The sequence below is a fragment of the Carcharhinus amblyrhynchos genome, chromosome 4 (assembly GCF_965287045.1).
Source record: "Carcharhinus amblyrhynchos chromosome 4, sCarAmb.v2.hapA, whole genome shotgun sequence".
In the NCBI taxonomy this organism is placed as follows: domain Eukaryota; kingdom Metazoa; phylum Chordata; class Chondrichthyes; order Carcharhiniformes; family Carcharhinidae; genus Carcharhinus; species Carcharhinus amblyrhynchos.
Window position 1 is genome coordinate 96973587 of NC_137327.1, and position 26008 is coordinate 96999594.

General features: G+C 40.3%; 1 protein-coding gene across 1 annotated transcript; it reads right to left on the reverse strand.

The window, feature by feature from the left end:
• Window positions 1-5468: 5468 nt before the first annotated feature.
• On the reverse strand, window positions 5469-17230 carry LOC145342233 (uncharacterized). The gene is made up of 11 exons (XM_080187611.1): window positions 17188-17230; window positions 14886-15053; window positions 12620-14083; window positions 11567-11659; window positions 11373-11477; window positions 11165-11274; window positions 8394-8588; window positions 8092-8254; window positions 7799-7964; window positions 7614-7708; window positions 5469-7065 (listed from the first exon to the last, which is right to left on the reverse strand). The coding sequence occupies exons 2-11, from the start codon at window positions 15040-15042 to the stop codon at window positions 6980-6982; spliced, it is 2634 nt and encodes an 877-aa protein (XP_080043737.1). The 5' UTR covers window positions 15043-15053; window positions 17188-17230; the 3' UTR covers window positions 5469-6979.
• Between the last annotated feature and the right edge of the window lie 8778 nt (window positions 17231-26008).

Genomic DNA, 26008 nt, shown 5'->3' on the forward strand with positions numbered 1-26008 from the left:
GAGGTGTGGTAGATTGTGAGGAAGGGTGTCATAGTTTGCAGGGAGACTTAGACAGGTTGCAGAGCTGGGCCGAGAGGTGGCGGATGGAGTTTAATGCGGAGAAGTGTGAGGTAATTCACTTTGGTAGGAATAACAGATGTGTCGAGTATAGGGCTAACAGGAGGACTCTGAATAGTGTGAATGAACAGAGGGATCTAGGTGTATGTGTACATAGATCCCTGAAAGTTGGGAATCAAGTAGATAAGGTTGTTAAGAAGGCATACGGTGTCTTGGCGTTTATTGGCAGGGGGATTGAATTTAGGAGTCGCAGCGTCATGTTGCAACTGTACACAACTCTGGTGCGGCTGCACTTGGAGTATTGTGTGCAGTTCTGGTCCCCACATTATAGGAAGGATGTGGAGGCTTTGGAGAGGGTGCAGAGGAGGTTTACCAGGATGTTGTCTGGTATGGAGGGGAGGTCCTATGAGGAGAGACTGAGGGATTTGGGGTTGTTTTCGCGAGAAAGAAGGCAGCTAAGAGGGGATCTTATTGAAACATATAAGATGATTAGAGGTTTAGATAGGGTGGATAACGATAGCCTTTTTCCTTGGATGGAGAAAGCTAGCACGAGGGGGCATGGCTTTAATTTAAGGGGGGGTAGTTATAGGACGGATGTCAGGGGTAGGTTCTTTACCCAGAGGGTGGTGAGGGATTGGAATGCCCTGCCTGCTGCAGTTGTAAATGCGCCTAGTTTGGGGGCGTTTAAGAGATCCGTGGATAGATTTATGGATGAAAAGGGATTGGTTTAGGTTAGAGGGTCATTGTTTTTTAACTGGTCGGCGCAACATCGTGGGCCGAAGGGCCTGTTCTGCGCTGTAATGTTCTATGTTCTATGTTCTATGTGATGACCACGCAGGGGTTGTAGATTCCCACCAGCATGTGATTCAGTCACTTAATAATATTAAAGTGTATTTTAATTCATGGTAATCTGCTTCAGGCTCCTTCTGGGTATCAACCTGGTTATGTCACTGGAAGGGAGCGGGGAAGTTCTCAAACTGAGATCTCGGCACTGCAAATCCCGTTACGGTTCTCCCACCAATGTCAATGGCCATGTTGGGACTTTCACCTGCAGCAAATAGGTCCTGAAAATTGCAGCCATTGTTTCTCCCACAATGAAAGAAATGAAAATAATTTCCCTGTAACCATCAATGTGTGCCAACCATTGAGGTTTGCCAGTGTACTTAACTCTCTGACTCAGCTAGTCTCAATAAATAACGATGATGCACACATAAATGAAATGAAACCAATACAAAGTGAAATATTTACACATGAAGTGTAATTTTGAAAAAGAAACTTATTATTTTTGTGCTCTCAAGTCTTAAATGTTAACGGAAATAGAGTTGGGTATTAAAGTTCTGGCTATTTGTCCAGGAAATGTTTAATAGGCCATCTGAGGTGGCACGATGGCACAGTGATTAGCACTGCTGCCTCACAATGCCAGGGACCCAGGTTCAATTCCCAGCTTGGGTCACTGTCCATGCAGAGTCTGCATGTTCTCCTCGTGTCCGCATGGGTTTCCTCCGGGTGATCTGGCTTCCTCCCACAGTCTGAAAGATGTATTAGTTGGGTGCGTTGGCCATGCTAAATTCCCCCTCAGTGTACCCAAACAGATACCAGAGTGTGGCGACTAGTGGATTTTCACAGTGTTCATGTAAGCGTACCTGCGATACTAATATAATAAAGCTTTTTAAAAAAATGGTGGATATAGCATTGACAGCGCATGGTGAGTTTCACTTTCCATTGTGCTAACACATTTGTGCTTTGCATGAATGCAATTTTAATCATTATTGCATGGGAAGTGACAGCAAGGGACAGAACAGAAGTGGTGCATGGTTATGGTCATGGCTTCAGGAATGGCACCTTGTTCATAGAATCCTGGCTAATGACCAATGCGCACAAATGAGCTGGAGACAAGGTTAGGAAATAGGATAAGATAGGTGGCAACTCCCCAGAAGGCATGTTGTGCATGAATTATGCAAAGGATTTACACGAGGCCTTCAGTAAGGATGCATATGGAAAAAGGCTGGTGCCATGTGTACCGAAATGCTTGCAATGTTGCCAGGTTTGTCAGACATCCTACCAGGACTATTGAGGAGCACGGTCAAATAGTCAGTAGCCTGACACCAGATTTTATGCATAGCTACAAGCCCATCCTTTCCCATGTGGACATGGTGGCCAACTCCATGTGACCACTTTCTGGTTATGGTGCAGTATTTGATTGCCAAGACTCAGCTTCCATTGTAGCATGGGCAGAAACCACCCAACACTTAAATGCTAAAGTAGAAGCTCAGACTGAGACATTACCATCTCAGAATGTGGCCATGAAGGCTCATACTGCTGCCTACCATGGCTGTGGAAGTCAACACTCAAGGGAGCTTGGAGAGTTTCACAAAAGCTTAGCAATCTGGTGGCACAGTGGTTAGCACTGCTGCTTCACAGCTCCAGGGACCTGGGTTCAATTCCTGGCTTGGGTCACTGTCTGTGTGGAGTTTGCACATTCTCCTCATGTCTTCGTGGGATTCCTCTGGGTGCTCCAGTTTCCTCCCTCAGCCCAAAGATGTGCAGGTAAGGTTGATTGGCCATGCTAAATTGACCGTAGATGCATAGGTTAGAGGATTAGTGGGTAAAATATGTAGAGATATGGGGGTTGGGCCTGGTGGGATTGTGGTCAGTGCAGACTTAATGGGCTGAATGGCCTCTTTCTGTACTGTAGGGTTTCTATGATTTCTATGAATCTGTCTTCCAGAGATCATTTGGATTGTTGAAATACTGCTCCAGGCAAGTGGCAGTAGCTCAGTGGATGACAGCATTTATAGTTCTGGCACTGCCATTCTGTCATTGTCCTTGCTGTTGCCTGTCAGTCCAGCATGGTGCCAACCAGTTAAAAGTAGCGCAGTTCGGTGTCAGATCTTCGTGACCTAAAACTGTTCTAGGGCGATCTGCAGAGTCACCTGTCATCTCCCCACCAATATTCCACTAGCCCTGCTACAGCCATTCATGTAGCACTGTTTAAAAAGACTAGATCCAGTGATGGCAGCTATAAAATGGGCACTAAGGGAAAGCACAAGTGTTGAGTTTCTATGGATTATTGGGAATTTTATTGCATAAAGTTGACATGAAATGGCTTTCTGGTGGCTTTTATTTCAGGAATGTGAGCAAGTGGACACTAAGGTGGTCAATAACCAAGGGTATGTGACTGTTGGGCAAAATGAGTCTGGGGTTGTGTTCATGGGAATCAGAGTTGGATTAGCCATTGACAAACAATCTGCCTGGAACATGGATATGTTGGCTAACTCCTCTGTTCCTCCTCCGCCACTTCCTCTTCCTCTTCTTCCCAAGATCATTACCAAATCTATGGTGGCAATAATTGTGCCCCTGTGGCTGGCTGGTTGCAAAGGTGTAGCTCAGTATGATGAATCAGGAATGCACTCAAATTACAACTGGAAGGCACCTCCAGGCCTGTCAAGGCAGTGGAATGTTTGCTTTGGCAATCCACTTGCCTGTTGGATGTTGTTTGAAGTTGCAGCATGGCTTCCATTATATGTGTGCTGAACATGAGCTGTAGGGTTGTGGAGGGCTATCATCACCCAGATGTAGAGTGACAATTCTTTTTGCCTCTGGTTTGAAGTGCTGGCTGAATGTTTGCTGGATCTGAATTGTGCCCTGTACACCAAGGTCTGGGTCATTAATATATATCCAGAACAGCACAGGTTATAACATCACCCTCTGAGGAACTCCATTGTAAACATTTAAGTCTGAAAAAAACGTGTTTTTTTCCCATTACTCAGCCAATTCAGTATCTATGTTGACCTCCATGGCAGATGGCGATGGTGGGGAAAAGAACAATGCAGGGGAACTGGTTAGCCCCTGTGTGTTCCTCCAGATGCTCCGGTTTCCTTCCACAGTCCAAAGATTTGTGGGTTAGGTTGATTGGCCATGGTAAATTGACCTTAGATGCATAGGTTAGAGGATTAGTGGGTAAAATATGTAGGGATATGGGGGTAGGGCCTGGTGGGATTGTGGTCGGTGCAGACTCGATGGGCCAAATTGTCTCCTTCTGCACTGTAGGGATTCTACGATTTCTCTTTTGGGTTACCCATGGAGATTAATCTTCTATTTCTGGAGACTTCAGACAATTCTGCTAGGCTGGCAAGTGATCATCTAAGGAGTCCAACTGACAGTAGCTGCTGATTTCAATTTCTTTGTCTGATAGACAGGGGAATTAAGGGTTATGGGGAGAAAGCGGGAAAGTGGAACTGATCCACTTCAGGTCAGCCATGATCTTATTGAATGGCGGGGCAGGCTCGAAGGACTAGATAGCCTACTCCTGCTCCTATTTCTTATGTTCTTTGCTTTCTTCGAGTATTATCATTAATTTTATCTGACGCCTCATTGACCCAGTTAGCAACATCTTGCATGTTATTATTGCATTCTTTTTTTCGACATAAATATCCCAGTCATACACATTGGTGAAACAACTTGTTTGTTCTTTATTTGAAAGTAATACTATATTCAGGTAATGTTGACTGATAGGTTGAGAGGCACATGTCTTGACCTTGAACTGTTCTGTTTTCACACTACCCACAAATCATGGGGCTACTACATCACATCCTGTCAAGGTGGGTATTGATTGACAGTGATTTATGATAAACATCCTTAAAGGTGCATGCACATCGTACCACAACAGTTATACATTGTCAATTGTTTTTCTACGGTAGACTACTAAACCCTTGCAATGTAAGCTCCATAATAGTGTCAGCAAGACATTATTCTGAATTTTATGGTCTCTGTATCTTAGCTATTCCAGATTGATATCCCCATGCTAAATAATAACAATATAGAACCTACTATTCCTGCTGTATTCCCTGTTCCCTCATTACAATAGTGATTATGGCCTAAATTTTCTTGTCCCACCTGCTGTGCAAATCGTCATTGGCTGGACTAAGAATTCGATGGGCATGCAAAAGGTCTGTTGACTTCTGGTGGAAATTTCCGGTCCCAGAGCAGGAAGGACCGTGAAATCTCACCCTATTTTAGAGTACTTCATTAGTTGTAATGTGATTTGAATATCTAGTGTCATGAAAGCAATATATAAATGCATGCATTCTTTTGCCCTAATCCCATCCGCTATCCTTGTTGATCATCTTCCTTAATCTTCTAAAGGATCAAAGTATTAAAATTTTTAAATAACAAGTGTAACCCAAGTAGTTGTTTCTCGATTATTTCTCAGCCTGAATCCCCATGAGCCACTGGAAGTCCCATCAGGAAAGTAAAACACTCATACATAGTTCTTTAACTTGCAGGAAGGACCCATAGGGATGCCTCACTTCATAAGGGTCTCTTCAGATCCAGTTCACATTCATGAAAAATAGCACATGAAAAATACTAATATATCGCTGATGTGATATAATTATCTGGATAATATTTATTAATCACAAATGCACAACAGATGAATTTACAAATAATATCCTTCGTACAAGTAACAGAAATATAATACAAAACCTTCAAGTATTACTTTATCAAATCTACATTGTTAGGTTCTTCACTTTTCACCAGGAGATTTTGTGTTCAAGTAGTTTTGGCAATATCGCACATTATGCTTTGAGTAAAACCGAAGGCACGTCTAAGCAAATAATAACTGTGGTTACTTGACTAAACCACTTCTTTAGTATTTACTCAATTCTCTTTTGTCAGTTACTATTCTATCTGCTTCCAGTATCCTTTCAGGAATTATATCTAGACAACAAAACAGTACAATAAGAAGATATTAGCACCAGCTATTCAATGTATAAAAGTCCAGAAATTAGGGTATAATATTAGCATAATGCATTTGTATGGCATTAAGTTATCCACCCATTTAAAATAAATTTTAACCAATTTGAAATAAGCAGAGCAGAACCTGTGGTAAACTACCAAGGTAATAACAAAGATTCAGTGTAAAATAACTCCTTGCCATTTCTAGATAATAATTACAGTGATTTTAATTCCTATTCAGAGATTTCAAATTTTTTTTACAATTATTTATATGTTATTAACTGATTTGGGCCCACAAAGCATTTTACTGGACATATTACAACAGCATTGTAATTTAGATCCGCTAAAGTAATGGAATGTTAACTTGCATTTCACTTTTGGATATTGCTGTGTTCAAATTTCCAAAATGTGCTATTTCCCTTTAATTTTATTAGAAAAGTAGTGTCTTCTTATTAAAACTAGTATTGACAAAAATCATAGTTTAATATTAGACTGGCAAAAGGGACAGTTTACTATTAGACTAGGAAATAATCAAAAATGTGCAAATGTCACCAAGATTACGACTGGAAGGACGTGTCACAGAGATAGATTGCAGCTCCCTGGAGTGTACAAGCCATTGATTCAACAAACATGACATCACAAATAATTTGGTATTCAGTTTCATAACCTCACGTGGAAATATAACAAATAATATGGATGTAATCAGACTTCACAGTTAAACCGTGCTTTGTTTCAAATTGAAGATGGAATTTCAGTTCCTTAATGAATGAATTCAATGAATACATCGATGTAGGCTGACTTCACTATAATTATCTGAATAAATATATATCTTATGACTTTCACTTTATACATAAAATTGGTAGAATTATTGAAATTGACATTTATTTAAATGTTCATTGCAAAGTATTACTCAGATGAATCAGCAAGCTTTCTATCAGGAAGCTAGTAGCTCTGCAATGCTGCTTCAATAAGGTGAACAAATAACTGTAAAAGTGCAACAAATCATGATCTATCTTATTTCCTTTAATGAAAGGAAACCACGATGTACCACTGCATTGTACTTGCTGATAATGAGAAATTCTCCACAGGTGTAACAAACTTAACATTTGTAGTTGATGGCTGTATGTTAAGTGTTCTGTGCATCCTTGCATGTCAGTTCTGAAAGTTTCAGTCATTGCGGTTGCTATTAGTCAAGCTTGTTCTTCACTTGTTCAAAAAGCTGAGTGACTCTCACTGCTGGGACACAGCCTTCTCTTATAATGGTAATTCCCTCTGCAGAAAGGAAATCATTTCTGTGAGAACCAGATTTATCTTAGCCAAAGTCCATTGCAATTACTACTAAAGTGGTCATCAGAGAATTATTGAAAATAACAAAAGAATTATTGAAAAATGTTACATAAAAACTAACATCATATTTAACAAAAAGAACTCCTTCATTTATAAAAGTTTGTGTTAGGCTAATGCTAATTATCGGATAAAATCAGTTTACAATTGCATTTCTTCCACGAACATCAGAGCTGCACAGATGAGTTCCATTTGGCTGACTTGCAGAAATACGAATATACATTCATCAGTGTAACAAATGCTATGATGGAAAATTCCCAGCACTAAAGACTGCCAAATGTGCAGCTCCAACTGTAACCCGGTCTCATACTTCATCTACTGCTATGTTAACATGTTAAAACTAGCATACAATTTAAAGAAAAACGCACATATATAATCCATAATGCCTAAAGAAATGTATAATCTCTCGGGTACAATCAGGTTAATTAGTAACCAACAGAATATATAGTTAATATGACTGAGCAAAACTGTCATACCTTCATCAATCTTGGTACAGTTGACAACAGTGGAAGCAACCAATTCATTGGAGTTTCCATCACATAAAACTCCATCAATTTTGTGCCCAAGGCGCCTATTGATAAATGTGAACACACACGTTGAAAAATGCAAGTACTACAAGGCAAAACAACAATCAGATCAAAGGTAATATTTGAATACGTACGAGATCACCATGTCATGGTGGATGCTATCAGGTTCGCCACTAGGGTTGGCTGATGTAATGGCTAGTGGACCTGTCATATTCACAAGATGGGCTGTCACAGTGTGGTCAGGAACACGGATCATGATGCTTTCCTTCGTACCAACATGGTCATAGGCAGTGCCAACACCTTTAATAAAGCATGCACATTGATTCTGTAGAATCTAATCTAAATTCATATTAATCAACTAATAAAACTGGCTGTTTGAATAGGGGCCACTGATGCCTCAAAATGTTCTACTTATTGTGTTGCATACCTAGCTTCCTCAGCCATTCACCTTTCTTCACAATACAGCTGATCCCTCCAGGGTACACCTGATTCATGAACTCCCAGAGTAAAGGACTGAATGGAGGGTGCACTGCAGAAAGCTGATCCAGACTGGAGATACAGATACAGATGGGCTTCTCTGCAGGGCGCTCCTGGAAAATCATGGACAGCAATCATAAATTGAAAGGTCAGAAAGTGCACTCGGTGGCAAATACTGAATAAGAATGAAAAGCTGTTAGGAATCATGTCTCAATGCACAGATTTATGTCTCACTGCTTTTTGTAACCTTACCTTTATGTTGTAGATACTTTTTATAGCCTCTGGATGCTTACAGGAAGCTGCGAGAGCATACACAGTATCAGTTGGAATGCCACACACACGGGCAGAGTCTAAGATCTTTGCAATAGCTCGCAGACCACTTGTTTGCCGTGAAAAAGAAATGGAACAAGGCAAAGATTCTTGATCTGCCTTTTTGTTTTCTCCAGCCTGTGATTTTTGAATAATAAATTTTAAGTGTTTTGGAAAAACAATTTGTTTTTAATCGATGTGTTATAACGAAAATTATTTTATAAAATTAATCATCAATGTGCGAGGTCCAGATTGCAGTCATCAGAACTGCAATTAAAAAGTACCTTGCAGCATAAAACGGATTATAGTCAAGACATTTATGTCAGTTTACTTGTTCATTAAACAACCTTCAATACTGTTTATATTTAAATAAATGCACTGCCCTTTGTTTAATGAATGGACAAGATACTTGTGAACAGGAGTAGAAAATGGATGGAGCATTAGAAAGTTATAGAAATTTGGATAAAACTCCAAACTTTAAATATTGTATTGTAGTAGTTTCTAAACTGTCAGGAAAGTTCAATATATACATATGATTCTAGTTAGCTTACTCCTTGACAAGTGAAACTTTTCATGATATAATCCACAGAAAATCAGATGGTGGGTTATTTCATCATGACAAGAGCTTTATACCATGCAATAAATACTCATACAAAAATCCCAAAAAGGAGAGGGAACAGAGACAGAAGAATTCCAGACAAGGTGTAGAGGTAGGTCACCATTAAAGTAAAAAAGAGAGGAGCAGGAACGGGTTCCAAACAGGAAAAGGGCTGCAAGTAATAGACTTTACATGAAGAGCGCTCTGGGGAAGCGCTGAAGATTCAAGAAAGCAACGGCAGGCTGGTTACTCCATCCTGCGGACGACTGGGATAAATGTACCCCTTTGGAGAAGTTGTGTTTGGCTTGGCATGGCCAAAGAACGACAATTGTGCTTGTGAGCTGTTGATTGAGTATATACTCAGAAATCCAGGTGAACAAGAATCTCTGGAAATGAAATTGAAATGCTGTAAGGTGGGCCATTACGCAGCCAAGTTGGAGCAATGTTTGGAGAAAATTCCCAGATTAAATCTTTAAAGGGGAAGACTAGTGAGATTGGTTGACTCACAGTGTTACTAAAGTCCAGGTGGATTGTTGAGAAACCCATGACCTCTGTTCTGGTTGCATTGTGCTATTTATTGTGCAATGTGGTGTGTTGGCCTACAGGTTTGCTTGTTAATTCACATGTACCACGTCTTAATCCTGAATGTTAGAGTGTAATATATATATATGCATGGTAAATTGTTTTATCTTTCTAGCCTTGTATATTAAAGTTTATTTTTGTTTGTTCAAAACCTGTGGAATCTCTAGGTTTCTGGCCTTGCTGGCATTTTTGGCCCTGTTGGTATGACTCTCACTTCTCCTTGTAAAATGCACAGTGTTGTTTAATATGGTTTTATTCACTGAGCAAGTGTCTTAAATCTCAAACTTTGCCTACTTAAAAAAAATTATTTGTCTGTAACTGAACCTCACCAATAACTTGGGGACCGGGTCAAGGGTCATAGCACCATGATTTAGTGACCCTATTGATCTCAAGCACAACTCCCATAATGGCTGCTAAAGTTTGTGAGAGAGCCAAAACAACACTGGCAAGATTACGGTTTGAGATCTCCCCCATCCCTGCTGGTGATGTGATCAAGATTATGCCCAGAGAAGGCATGAACATGATTCCCATACATTTTAATAAATTACCATGTACTTACCTTGATGCCGTAATGTCCACCCATGTCTTATCCTCCCATCCAATCAGCATGATATCACATCAGCGTGAATCACTACTGGTTTTCAAAAACAAAGACCAGTCGTGATGACCACAGCAGTGGTGTGGAGGTAAGCATAAGTTCTGGGTGGTGAGGATTGTGTCCGGATCGTGCCCCTGGCAGTGCTGTTATGATGGGGGGAAATGCCCGATGTCGGCTTTGTGGTGGAGATGGGAATCTCTGATGTTGCTGTTATGGTGGGGGAGAAGCCCCAGTGTTGGCATTGTGGTGGAACGCCACAGGATGCACCAATGCTTTGGTGTATCCTGATTTCCTGGGAAGAGGTGAGGGGAGGTCTTTTATTTAAGTTGGAACTCTGGAGGTCCTTATAAAATGGTGCCTTAATTTCTGGGTTCCTGGCCTTGCTGGCATCTTTGGCCTTGCTGGTGTGACTCTCACTTCCCCTCATAAAATGCACAATGCTGTTCGATATGGCAAGTAAAGTCAGCTGAAAAACCTACAAGCCTGAGCCCTTATAATTCTAGAATCGTGCTTTCGTCACCTTGTACTGCACCAAAACCCATATGTTCAACCAACTTAACTGCTTTGCTTCCCAAGCTTTAGAAAGTTGTGCTATTTAAATATAAGCAACAATACATAATTAAAAGATTTAATAATAAGGACAAATTTATGACTATTAAAATAGGCACCTTAATTGTGTCTAAATGCACTGGTCCAAAAATCCCCTGCCCTGTAATCCTGTATTAACTGAACGCCAAACTTAGGCTGGAATTTTACCAGCACGTCCATCCTGATTCCAGGGATAGGCATGGCTCATTCTCCATTGGCCTTGGGTGGGATCATATGAATCTTGGGTGGATGTGCCGGTAAAATTCCACCAATAGTCTTGATGCTCAGTGTGCAATATATTGAAAAGTGATCAATATTAGAAGCAAATAGATATCGTAATGTACTTACCTTAAAAAGAGAGTCACCCAGAGGAATTAGTTGTTTCCCAAACATATGGTTGGCAAAAGAGGCAGTTGCTCCATAAACACAGACAAGACTGAACAAAGCCAGCATCACACCTGTTTGATTAACAATGGAGAGAAACAGTTGTCAATGCTCAGGTGCCAGTAAAATGGACATCTTTAGAAAATTAAAATAACACAAACTAGTGATTTACCTTCTAGGGGAAGAGGCAGCCGCTCCAAGGTGAAGAGTAGAAAGCAGATGATTATCACTTCCATAATGACTGTGACCAGGACTAGCACTACATTAATATACAAAGCTGTGATAGAACACATAATAAATTAATTCCTCATTGGCACCAGGCATTGAAAAGCACAAACTGAGAAGAATTACAAGTAAAACACTCACCCAAGATAACCAGAAACATGTTGACTATAAGGAAAGCTATGGCTCCTGCAGTGAATCCACCATCAGAACTGGGATCAATATTTAACAGATGACCTGCAAGAAATAGATATTTACAAAACTCCTTAGACCAACATGACTATTAGTGTATAATACTACTGTCAATAGCTGAGCAAATTAAGCAAGAAAGTATGGCCGAAAATTTCCAGTGACGATAATGATAGCAAAGAAATAGTCCATGGAAATTTCCAGGCTGTTAAGAATTGATTGAGAATTAAAACTTTCTGCGAGAGATGCTTTTGTGTGAAATTTTAATACAAATGCAGCAACTTCTTTTCTATGCTAACATGATTCTATGCTAACATGACATAGGACAATGGGTTGTGCATAGTGAGGAAAAATGTCAGAGGTAAGCTGTAAAGCATTCCTAACATTTCAAGGACAAAGGAGGAAGTGATCATCTAGATATCTGTGTAGCAGGATGGTATCACAAAATCATCTCCATCCTTGTAAATGAATCCTAAACACATAAAGTGAAGTGAAAGGGCCAGGGAATGGTGACAAAATCTTAACAATTTGTCCATGTATCACAACTGAGAAGGCTAAAACATATTTACTAAATTTGAATAATATGCAGCAACATATCTTGTAGTTGTATGACATTGTGCTGTTTCTGTGGTATGAGATCTTTAAACTAGAAAAATGTAAATAATAGATTAATGTTGTGTTACATTATAGGTTAGTGTAATATATAAATAATTGTAGATAGATAGATAGATAAATTACAATAATAAATAAATGTACAGCACATATATGCCTATAGTTCATACCCTTGAATGAATTATGATTTTATTACTGCAGAATTTTTTTTTGCAAACATGACCATTTTAACATTGGGTAGATTGACGAAACAAATGGGGACACTCCTTGCAGCACAGAATAAACAACTTTTTGAATGTAAAATTGTGTAAGTTAAATAAATTTAACTTTTAGAAAAACAATAGAAATTGGTGTATATATTTGTTTGAGATGGTAATCCTACATTGACAAGTATACCTGCAAATCGAAGCCAAGTCCAAGTCGCCCAGATAGCTGCATAACAGAAGGGTAATATTGAGCCAAAGCGCCGTCCGCCTCGAACTTGAATCCTGGACACGTAAAGCTGGATCAGAGCTCCAGGGATCAGTACCCAGGGAATAGTAATATGAGCTTGGGTCGGATCCAAATCTGCACTCTGGATGGCAGACAAGGCCGCTAGTCCATTGCAAATGTAGAAGAGGGCATCTGGAAGCTGCACAGTTGTAAAGGAAGGGTGCTCCTCAGCTTTGGTGAGCTTCTGTTTCAGCATAAATAGAATATTCTGAAATGTTTTTGAAGCGAGTATTTGGGTTCCAATTGGAATAAGTGCCTTTTCTGCTATAGAGTTGACTAGCCTGGCAAATGTTGCATAAAGGGAGAGGGCTGTATACATGGAGCAAACTGCCCCAAAAAATCTGTAATATGACACACTGTCAATCTGAGGAATAGTGGAGATGGTGAGAAGAACAAAAAAGCCATTGTGGATTATTTCAAGTTTGTCTAAATTCAGAGACATTAGGCACAAAATCAGAGCTGTGACTAAGAAAAACCAATCTCCTGTCATCCTGACTCTGATGCTATCTAAATTATTAACATTTATGAAGACTGTTAAAGTGAACTCTTCCCAGGCCTTCACAAGCCAGTACATAGTATGGACACCAAATTTAGTGGCAAAGTAGACATCACTGCGCAAATAGCCATAATAGCTGGCATAAAGCTGGGCAATAGAATTGATGCTGATCCACACAGCTCCCACATAAAAAGACTTCATGTACCCAAAGCAGTAAAAAGCAAAGATGAAGGGAGATATCACACTGCACAAGTTACCAAGTGCAATAGGCTCAGCATATTTTGTGTTCTTCTTTTTCTCTTCACCAATGGTTTTAGAAGTTGATTTATTAGCTGCTCCTAGAAGCAGTACATTGAATAATGCATTACCAAAGCCTGGAAGGATGTACCTCTGGGTGACTCCCTTCAGAAGCAGGGCAGTGGCTCCATAAAGCCCAAAGACTACAATCACTAGTTCAAAGATTCCAGATACTATTAAAGCCCATTGGCCAAAGAGACCCACAGCCTCAAAAATGAGTGTAATTGTTATGGCTCCAAAAACAAAAGGCATGATGTAATTGGTTGTAGCTGAACAGAAGGCCAAAATAAATGCTACACTGATGTAAGCTACTAGTCCTGCAACAGCTGACTCACTAATAGGAGGCAAAGGCACACTTGAACTATTAGTTACGACGCTGATGTTTTTTAGATCCAGAGGGCCAGAGATCACATTAAGAGGGGAGTTTGCTCCCAGAATGATCCGAGTTGCTCCAAAGCTACTCCACAAAGCGGAAAATGCTATGAAAGCTGTGCCACCTAGATGATCGTACTTTCTGAAGGACATTAGTCCAGCAACAAGTTGTGTCACTCCACCAATCAAGACAATGTGAACACCTGAAAAACAGAAAATGAATTATTGAATAGAACTGGTTCCTTTGGCAAGCTTCTGTTGATTGCGTATCACAGTCTTCATACTTCCTCCATTCTTGACCACTATAACTTCAAACAAGGTCAAAAGGTAATAATTTTAAAAAGGGATCTTGGGTTTAGCAGACCTTTTGAAAAGAATCTCTTATTCAAAATCTTATTAGCATTTGTTAAAAAGGTAGTTCTAGCTTTGTTCAGAAATGCCTTCTGTAACACCCTATAGTTTCAGCATAATGCTGCCATTAGGTTCTGACTGGCTTTAAAAGGGATTAGTGTGACAACTCATGAAGGAGGCAGTATCAAAGTACTGAAATTGAACAGCACATAGAGTTTAAATAGTTGGAGAGGGCACTTTCACTCGATAAATATTGTATTATGCAATAAATTGGGTCACAGGGGGTCCAAGAAGTATTGGAACAAGACTGACAATGCACCAGAAGTCAGAATGGACCTTAACAACATCAGTGTTGCTGTAAAGAAACACTGCTTTGCAGTGACGTTAATGTAAAATTTAAATGCAATTTACTCTCAATGTCAAGTCCCTTATATAGAGAAACTTAACACAGAAGCCTTTCTAGAAACAGACAATATTTCATGTCATAGTTATGAAATCCTATCATCCTGAACCATTTTACAACAAAACATCTCTAAGTTGTCAGGCAATTGAAGTTTAGTTTCTATATTATCTAAGCAAAATAAGATGAGAGTTTTTATTGCTGTGAGGTGATCACTAATCACAGCCGCAGTATACAGCTATGTTTTTACTGACCTGCCAGGATGTTTTCAGTTCCATTGGCCAAAATGTTTGTGTTGACTTGAGCAAAGTTCTGAAGAGCTACAAGGAAAGCACTGATCACATTGGCCAAGAGTCCCAGGACTCCTGGCTCGCTGTAAAATATAGCAGCAAAACCTTCTGAGCTGGACATCTTCTTTGAGTCTAGAAATGAATGAATGAATAAATTAATGTGTGAATTAAACTTCATGAATCAGACATTGCCTTTAAGTCAAGACAGAGTAATTTATGACTGAAATACAAAGCTCACTAAGAACTTGATATCTTCATTTGTGAGAAAATAAATCATTCATAAAAATGATCTATTGTTTTAAGAGATATCTTAGCCATAATTGATCAGGAAAAGCTGGATAAACATTTTTTATAACACAGAGACTGTGGGCCATACCAGATAAATACAGAAACAGTAATAGAGACACAGGTTTGGGGCAGGATTTTCACCTTGGCTCTGAGTCGAGAAGCTAGAATGTATAAATACTCATGCTGCTGGCTGGTGGATGGGTTTGCTAGCATTAAACTGAGCCTCGGTCATCTTCCCAAAAGTGATGGGTAATCAATTAAGGACAGTTGGAAGCCTGTTAAGGCCTACTATCAGAGGCTAACTGGAATTTTTCACTCGCTTTCAGGTCCCCCAGAGGTATGGGGTCTATGCTGATTGCTTGGAAACTGCCTCCAGGTATCAGACCTAGGGTATGAGTGCTCCAGGCTGGCTTTCAGGTCCTTCCCACTTGTCACAGTTGTATGGAAAAATATTGAACTGTATTACTCTTTATTTAATGTCAAATTTGAATTAAGTATGTACCCTTACTAATTTTATGGAAAAAAGTATATTTTTGAGGTTATAAAAACAATGCTGTGCCTTTGAATGTGTCAAGGAACAGTTTGTAGATGAGGAACAGGAGAATGCCAACGATTGATACTTGGGGAGTAGTAGAGGTGATGGTACAAGAGCAAGAAACCATTGCAAGTGAGTTTATGGCCACGGTTAGGTAAATAAGAATGAAAGCATGTGAGAGCAGCCCCACTCAGCTGAACCAGAGTGGAATGACATTGGAAGAGGATCGTGGGGTCTCAACTGTGTTAAAGGCTGCAATTGAAAAGGGGGGTGGGGGAGGGGGAGAGAGGGGAGTTTATCTTTATCATCGACGCCGAGAATGTAATTCATGACTTTGACAAAACTCCTCAAAAACTCACCGGCTCGACTAAGCTACACCCTCGTCTAACATGTCCCTATATAATTGGCACTCACTGTGCGGAGTCTTAGGACATGTGTTTTAATGATACTGTGAAAGTTATTGTTGTCAAAAGAATATTCTGATATTAGTGTTCATTGAAACAATTAACTCCATCAACTCGACATTCGGTCGAGGGATCCATTACACAAATACAGGTTATTTTGAAATTCTCCAAAGGGCTTCGAATTTATCAATAGTAGTAAGTTTGTAGGAGACGGGAAGGCTTCAGCCTTGTGAATAAGGCGCCATCTATTGGTAAAGAAGAATGTCAGTACAAGAATGACAATATCAGCGCAAGTTTGTCCCATTCCCCCTCCTTCAGCAGCAATCACCGGGTAAGAATGGCAGAACTGCAATAAAAATGTTTTAATCGCACAATCCAGCTGCAAAAATACAGAACAGCGATGCACTGACTAGAAATGTTTCCATAAAAGTTAAAAAAAACTGACAATTTCTGGGACCCATTCTTGACTCTCCGGGAAATCGAACTGGAAAAAGAAATTCCAAACCAGTGACTGACAGTAATAGCTTCCCGAAGTGATTTGCCGCCTTTGCTTTCGGGGCTGCGGTAAACGCTTGTTTTCGAAACATAAATGTTTATACATTACTAAAAGCAGCTGATTCGTTTTTATCCTGTGCCTGAAATTGTTAAAAGTATCACTGTTAACCCTGACTGAATCCGACCCACCAATGCTTTAGAAAAGAAATCCAAGATATTGTCATGAATTCGTTTCTTAAATTGGGGTTTAGTTAATATTAAGCAATTAATATCAAATTATCTCACACACTTGTCTTATACTCATCTTCGACCTATTTATTTCAGTTGATAAGTATCGAAGTCGATGATTTGTTATATATGTACACTTATGTCTGTATTCAATTACATCAGATTTTCTTTAAAACCATATATAATTTTGCTCTAGATTTATTGGATCACTGGATTGCTTCTATATTAATATCATCCTGTAATCGAATGAATATTAATGTTGCTTACATGTAGTTCCCCGGAGCACGTTCCTCGCTGTTATTTCAAACTATCGTACCTCGAGTTTTATAAGGGCTGGCAGCGAAAGAGGAAATAACAAGCATCCAATTCCATCATGTGTAACCACCTCCTGAAGCACCAAAACATTTTATACCTTATTTTGCTCCACAGCATAACTTCCTTGTTCGTCATGGTATGAGTGTCTAGATAAATTCCAGGGACTAACACATCAAAAAGGCAATCCAGAAAACTGAAACAAGGAAACATTCTTTTATTAAGTGGCCGTTCTTCCCTCCTTTTGAGTTTTATTCGCGGCTATACGATATGCTTACATTAAATACTTAATTTCTTCTCAGGATTAAAATGATCTGGAAGTGGCTTTTCTTAACAATCTATATTAAGTCGGCGGCACGGGGAATTTAAGTGGGAATGACGGTCTATCTATCGCCAGAATAACGAATTCAGAGGTAATCAGTTTATTATCCACCTTGACTAGTCCCCAAAACATATTGTTTACAAGACTATAGAAAATGTTCCAACTGGTCTTGTTAATAAACAGAGAATATACGTTTCACAATAGTCCTTCATCAATCGAGGGATTGAGTTTAGGAGTCGGGAGATAATGCTGCAGCTTTATAAGACCCTGGTCAGACCCCACTTGGAGTACTGTGCTCAATTCTGGTTGCCTCATTACAGGAAGCCATTGAAAGGGTGCAGAGGAGATTTACCAGGATGTGGCCTGGATTGGGTGGTATGCCTTATGAGGATAGGTTGAGAGCTCAGTCTTTTCTCCTTGGAGAGAAGAAGGATGAGAGGTGACTTGATAGAGGTGTATAAGATGTGGAGAGGTATTGATTGGGTGGATTCTCAGAGGCTTTTTCCCAGGGCTGAAATGGTTGCCACAAGAGGATACAGGTTTAGGGTGCTGGGGAGTAGGTACGGAGGAGATGTCAGGGGTAAGTTTTTCACTCAGAGGGTGGTGGGTGAGTAGAATTGGCTGCTGGCAGTGGTGGTGGATGCACATTCGAAAGGGTCTTTTAAGAGACTTCTGGATGACTTTGTAGGATTGAGGATTATAGGTAAGCCTAGTAGATAGACATATGTTCAGCACAACTTGTGGGCTGAAGGGCCTGTTTGTGCTGTAGTTTTTCTATGTTCTATGTTCTAATTTGGTTTTGTGATATTGTTGAGAAGGTGATTCTTAAGATACTGAAGACTAGGTGAGTTACTTTCCTTTATTTTCGTTGTTTCCACCAATCTTTGGCAAAGGAATGGGGAGCATTAAGAAGTCACCTAGGTTCTGAGGTCTGTAAGAAGCATGAATTAGTAAGAGCTCCATGACTAATTAGTAAGAGCCCCATGATTACAATACAATGACTGATGGTGCACAGTGCAGGATTCAAATGCGCTGGGAGAACAAGGCAGAAAACATAGAACATAGAACACTACAGCACATTACAGGCCCTTTGGCCCTCAATGTTGCACCGACCTGTGAAAACCAATCTAGAGCCCATCTAACCTGCACTATTCCAATATTATCCATATGTTTATCTAATGACCATTTAAATGCCCTTAATGTTGGCGAATCCACTACTGTTGCAGGCAGGGCATTCCATGCCCTTACTTCTCTCTGAGTAAAGAATCTTCCTCTGACATCTGTCCTATATCTATCACCCCTCAATTTAAAGCTATGTCCCCTCGTGCTAGCCATCTCCATCCGAGGAAAAAGCCTCTCATTGTCCACCCTATCTAATCCTCTGATCATCTTATATGCCTCTATTAAGTCACCTCTTAACCTTTTTCTCTCTAATGAAAACTGTCTCAAGTCCCTCAGCCTTTCCTCATAAGATTTTCCCACCATACCAGGCAGCACCCTGGTAAATCTCCTCTGCAACCTTTCCAATGCTTCCACATCCTTCCTATAATGCGACGACCAGAACTGTACGCAATACTCCAAGTGCGGCCGCACCAGAGTTTTGTACAGCTGCAACATGACCCCATGGCTCTGAAACTCAATCCCTCTACCAATAAAAGCTAACACACTGTATGCCTTCTTAACAACCCTATCAACCTGGGTGCCAACTTACAGGGATCTATGCACATGGATACCAAGATCTCTCTCTGCTCATGGATCTTTCTGCTCATCCACACTACCAAGTAACTTATCATTAGCCCAGTACTCTGTATTCCTGTTACTCCTTCCAAAGTGAATCACTTCACACTTTTCCGCATTAAACTCCATTTGCCATCTCTCAGCCCAGCTCTGCAGCTTACCTATGTCCCTCTGTAAACTGCAACATTCTTCTGCACTGTCCACAACTCCACCGACTTTAGTGTCATCTGCAAATTTAATAACCCATCCTTCTATGCCGTCATCCAAGTCATTTATAAAAATGACAAAAGTGGCCCCAAAACAGATCCTTGTGGTACACCACTAGTAACTGAACTCCAGGATGAACATTGTCCATCAACCGCCATCCTCTGCCTTCTTACAGCTAGCCAGTTTCTGATCCAAACCATTAAATCACCCTCAATCCCATGCCTCCATATCTTCTACAATAGCTTACCATGGGGAACCTTATCAAACACTTTACTGAAATCCACATACACCACATCAACTGTTTTATCCTCATCCACCTCTTTGGTCACCTTCTCAAAGAACTCAATAAAGTTTGTGAGGCATGACCTACCATTCACAAAACCATGTTGACTATCCCTAAACAAATTATTGGAAACGGAGGCTAAATGCCAGAGAGAGATACTCCACATAATCTGTAAACTTCTGACCCTCTCTGTTGAACGAATATTGAACAAGATATGTCAAAAGGAGTTCTATCTCCAAGACCAGTCATTTTTACAAAGTGGACCATGACCCCATCACCAAACACCAAGCTGTTGTTTCCAAGACCATTGCTGGCTTCATCTTCTCTGGTGATCTCTCTCCATGGTTTCAAAGCTCATAGCCCCCAACCATGTTTAATCCACTTCTGTCTCCTTCCCTTGGAAACCCAATAACATGGGGCGACACAGTGGCACAGTGGTTAGCGCTGCTGCCTCACAGCTCTGGGGACCCGGATTCAATTCCGACCTTGAGTGTCTCTCTGTATGTTTGCACATTCTCCCTGTGTCCGTATGGGTTTCCACTGGGTTCTCTGGTTTCCTCCCGCACTCCAAAAATGTGCAGATTAGGTGGATTGCTCTTTAATGTCCCATGATATATAGATTGGATGGATTAACTATGGGAAATGTATGTGGGGTTACGGGGCTAGGGCAGGGGAGAGGGCCTGGATAAGATACTCTGTCAGAGACTCAGTGCAGACTCAATTGGCCAAATGGCCTCTTCTGCACTATATGATTCTTGCCCCACAAAATTCATTTTTCTGATCTCTCAATTCAATCTTTTCATCCTTGTTTAACTCTTCCCAAATATATATGCAAATCTTCTGCACTCCATGTTTTCACAATGGTTATCTAATCCCGCTACATATCCATTTCCTTTCTGTATGGCCCAAGATTGTTCACTACCTCACTGAATGGAGGCCCAAACTTTTGCTGGCTCAATTTGTTGTCTCATTGAACACTTCCTCTTTTGCCTCCTTTCACTTTCTCCAAATATACTGGCTGTTACTGGAACACCATGGGGGTCCTAACCATCCTTCCTTCTCAAGGGAAATGTTATTTCTATTCATGTCTCCTCCCTCACCTCCTTTTTGGCTACATTGATGACTTACATCAATGCCATTTCCTGCAGAAGTCGAAAATATCATATTTTCTTTCAATTTCCACCCTTTCCTTACCTCATGTGGTCCACCTCACATTCTTCTTTGATGTCTCTGAACCCATCATTCTCCAAGTTTTTCCATTTCTGTTGCATCTGCTCTGGAAATAGTACCTTCCAAACCTTTCAAATGTATTTTCCTTTCTCCTCAACTGAGGATTCCCTCCACCCTGGTTTACAGGATGCTTGACTTATGCATTCCAATTCCCTCCTTCTCTGAACCACAGAATGTTTCCTTTATTCTCACCCTTTCATCCCACCAGCCTTCACATTCAATGGATTATCCTTCACTACTTCTGTCACCTTCACCATGATGCTATCACCAAACACATCTTCCTCTGTTCTCCTCTTTCTTTCCATGACTCCCTGCTCCACTCCTCAGTCACTCCTAGCACTGCCTCCACTTCTCAGGATACCTTGCTATGCAAACACAGTAGACGAAACACTTAATCTTTTACCTCCTCACTCCTCATTGACCAATACCCCAAAAACTTCTTCCAGGTAAATCAGTGATTTATTGTACCTCTTTCAATTTAGTGTGCTTTATTCACTGTTCCACACTGAAGAAACCAAATATAGAATAGAAGACCAGGTCTATACCTTTAGTGCACCCAGAAACTTGCCCATAAAATTGCACATAGTGTGCAAGAAGACAGAGGATGAAATATCACAACAGATCTCGAGGAAGATCTGTGCATGATTGAAAGGTCTACTCATTTTGTCAGCTGTCTGCCTAATCCAACACAACAGAGAGTTCCCAAAATGCATTAGAAACTCACTAGCCAGCCACGTAAAGAGCCAAGGGAGCAACCTCTGAATTGGCAGAGGAGAAATAGAAAGGATTCTGAAAACTTAGCCCTCATATCCATCATCCATAGTAGAATCAAAGAAATGTAGAATCATAGGAATATAGAATAGTACAGCATGGAAGGAGGTCATTCAGCTTATTACAAATACCTTGTCCCTTTTGAAGCACAATTTAGTCAGTCCTACACCCCTGCACATTCCCCATGACAGCTTCTTCTCCTTCAAAAATTTATGAAGAAATGCAAAGAAAAAAATGAGAGAGTAGAACAACAGCTCAATTACTGACAAGAAAGGAGTGTGAAAGCTGAATAAGAGCAAAAGAAATGTAACACATTGAAATGGTTGAGAATCTACTTAGAAAAAAGTCAGAGGGAGAGAAGGATCCCTTACTCCTATTTTGTGCTGCGAGTGACCAAAGGGCAACAGAAGATGTGCAGTGGTTTTCAAATCTGGGGTGCAGCTGGGTCTTTTAGAGAGATTTGGTTACCATGAAAGTCAAAGCTAAGTTTTTGGAGCTGGATTTGCTGAGGGTAAAAATGAGAGTTTTCCCCTTTTTGATTTGATTTGATTTATTATTGTCAATGTGTTAGTATACAGTGACAGGTATTGTTTCTTGTGCGTTATACAGACAAAGAATACCATTCATGGAGAAGGAAAGAAGAGGGTGAAGAATATAGTGTTACAGTCATAGCTAGGGTGTAGAGAAAAATCAACTTAATATAAAGTAGGTCCATTCAAACATCTGATGGCAGCAGGGAAGGAGCTGTTCTAGAGTCAGTAGGAGTGTGATCTCAGAATCAAAGGGCACAGTAAGGTCAAAAATATTGACAGTTGAAGGAATAAGGGTGGAGCCCTGAAAGAGAACATTATGTAACATAGGATAAGGAAACAAACAATATTTGAAAATTGCAATGGAAATAGTCATATCAAGATTCAAATGTTGTTTCTCGATCTCCTGGGCACCATTCTGGGAACCATAAAAGGAATGTCGAGTGCTTTACAATCCTATTTTTCTTGTGCTGAAGTATTACTCATTAGAATGGCATGGTTTTTGACTTACTAAAACAATGCTGGTTATTCTTTTTAGGATTTTGGACATGGAGACCCAAACTCGCCCCTGACAGATTAATTGTGGTTCATTTACTTGGAATAAATTATTTCTTTAAATTACAATACACCTTGAAGTGTTTGTTGTAATTTTTATGTTTTTTTTAAAAAGTCTCTAAAAAGTCAATAGAGGAAGTTACAATTACAGAATATATCTTTTAAAAGACCACAGTTAAGCTCAGAAGCACTAGCCATGGCTAAATTCATTGTGCTGAAGCCTCTTTGCCAGAATGTTGAGTCCCATGCCAAGACTTGAACAAAAAAATTGAAGTTGACACTACACTGCAGTATTACTGTCCAATTTGCCATTGTTTATTTGGTAAAACCAAAATACCACCTCTTCTTTCAGGTGGATGCTGAAGATCCTATGACACTGTGTTGAAGAAGAATAAATGAGTTCTACCTGGTGTCCTAGCCAGTATGCATCCCTCAATCAGCATCATATAAATTGATTATCCAACTATCTCATTGCTGTTCGTGGAAGTTTGCTGCTTGTGTATTGACTCCTGTGATTCTGACTTTACCACAATGATTGCACTTCAAAAGCTCATTACTGGGACATTTGTGGCCCTTTGTTAATCACCAGGTTCCTTTGCTAATCATCTTAAACCAGGGGCCTCTAGTTATTAACTGGATCAGTTCTTCCAATGCCCTGGTCAATATTCAACCTTCAGTCAACATCAGAAAAACAGGTTATCTGCTTATTATCACACTGCTGTTTGTGGGAGCTGGCTATAACCAAATTGGCTGCTGCATTTCTGACATTTCCACAGCAACTAATCTTCAAAAGCACCTTGGCTGCAGAATGTTGTGGGATGCTCTGTACTTGAGAAATGCAAGTCTTTCTCTTTTTTTTAAATATATCTGTCTTTCTTTATTGCTTGGATGTCGGATATAACAGTTTATAAATTTGCTGTACAGCACTTTTCTAGGAATTGATCTATACTGCTGACTGAGCCTGACCTCAGGAATGTTTGGTGCATCTGAGATGTACAGGTTAGCTTAGTGCCATTTACACTTACCTTTCTTTACCCTCAACCACCCTTTCTACTATCCCTGCTTTCTACTACACCCCCCACCCCCCTCCTACCACTTGCACCAGCCATATAAATGCTTTGGCTGGAAGAGCAGACCAGAGGTGATTAATTCCCTAAATCTTGTCAACCAGACACAAATCAGGAGTGTGATGGAATATTTCAATTGCCTGAATGAGCGCCATTCCAATACTCAAGAAAAAAAACCACACCCAGGGCACTTGATTGGCACCCCGTCCGATACCTTGAGCACTCACTCCCTCCACGACTGGCAACAGTGACAGCAGTGTGTACCATCAACATCAATCATTGTGTACTATCAATATGTGGCACTCTGGGAACTCATTAACGCTCCTTCAACAGCATCTTTCAAACCCATGACCTCTGCCACCAAGAGGGGCCAGGGCAGTAGATGCGCCACCTGCAAGTTCCCATCAAGTCACGCACCATCCTGACTTGGAACTATATTGCCATTCCATCACTGTTGCTAGATCAAAATCCTGGAATTCCCTCCCTAATAGCACTGTGGGTGTACCTATACCACATGGATTGCAGCGGCTCATGAAGGTGGCTCAACATCAACTTCTCAAGGGCACTTAGGCATGGGCAATGAAAGCTGGCCCAGCCAGCAATGCCCACACCCTGTGATGTAATAAATTTGAAAAATGAACATCTACCTCTGTTACCACAATTATGTATTCAGCATCTATGAGACTTAGATCATGGTCTCTGCCTGAAACTGACAAAAGCAAATTCAAGACTTGCTTCTTATAAGTTTTTGCAAAAAGCTATTCACACAACATTTTCCTGCATTGACAACAAATTGACTTTGGCACTCAGCTGTATACAAAGAGTTATCAAATTCAAAAGCAGATCTTACAAAAAATAGAATAGGTCTTGTGTACCCTGACTTGCTGCACCATCCATGAGTTGTTCATCCTGGCCCTGCAGCATGTTAAACCATTCTCAAAATGGACCAATCTATGCTGAATGTACATTCCGCTCCTATATGTAGACACAAAGGATTTTAAGATATGCAAAATTTTAAGAAACTACTGAAAAGAGAATGAGTGTTAATTTAGCCATGGGTAGTAACATCAAACAAACAATACTGGACTGGCAGCCCACTTTTCTTCTATGAAAATTAAAATCATGTGGTGTGTAATTGTGTCACTTCTCAAGATAGCAGACATGACCAATTTAATTCCATGTGAGACCAAAACCATAATTAAAAGTAAAGTGGGGAGTGGGGTGGAAAGAACATATAAAAAGCACAGAAGGGCAAGGAAGGAAAGAATATGAGCAAACATAAATTATCCAGGAAGAATTGTTCTGGTTTCCTCATGCAGCATTGCAAATGTATTGTAAAAATTACCTTATCCAATATTTCAAATTTAGAAACATTGTCCAAAAAGATCACTTACATGTTGGCAGAAACACTAAGGATTTTGTTATGGAATTGGCTATTAGGAAATCAATTTAATAAAATTGGATCAAAAGGGCATGGTGCTTCTTGAATGAATAAGCAATAAAGATTAGATCAAGCAAACAAAGATTGCATCTTCGCTACTTCAGAAAAAAGTCATCTTATTCTCACGTAGTCACAATTAATGATAGGGAGCTGAGGAATTTGTGCAAGAGGTTCCTCCTTGGGGCTGCAGTTTGTCTCAACCATTCTCTGCCCTTGCTATATCACTACTGCCACCCTCTGGAGTTGGTGGTATTACCTTTGTGGAGTCACTGTCATCGTTTGGGTGCTCAAGTAATTACTGGGGTAAACACAAAAATGACATAATTTTGGACTCCTAATATTTTGGCTCGCTCCTGTTTGGGATTTACTTTGGTTTGGATTGCAACTTCAATCAAATCTGTGGATTGCGATATCTGGAGCAAAGTAATATTCTTATTAATAAATGGTACTTTGGGTGCTTTTGGAATTTTGGATGACCAAACAGAAAGGACGTACCCATTAGTTTGACACCGATCAGGAGCAAAGGGGCCACCATAATTTAACTACCTGATCCACATTCCAACTTGGCTGGTGAGCTGTGAATGCCATCTGGACATCCTGAAGCAGCTCCTGCCTTTGAGCCAGGCTAGCATTGGTCATTTGGGATGCCAGTTTGGGTAGGAGGAGGCCAGGGGCAAGGGCC

Excerpts from the sequence above, each read along its gene's own strand:
- LOC145342233 (XM_080187611.1), bottom strand. The coding sequence starts at position 15,042 with ATGTCCAGCTCAGAAGGTTTTGCTGCTATATTTTACAGCGAGCCAGGA. Across the intron at positions 11,478-11,566 it reads CATGTTTCTGGTTATCTTGG|CTTTGTATATTAATGTAGTG; the intron begins GTGAGTGTTTTA and ends GTTCTATCACAG. Across the intron at positions 8,589-11,164 it reads TGGGTGACTCTCTTTTTAAG|GCTGGAGAAAACAAAAAGGC; the intron begins GTAAGTACATTA and ends CAAAAATCACAG.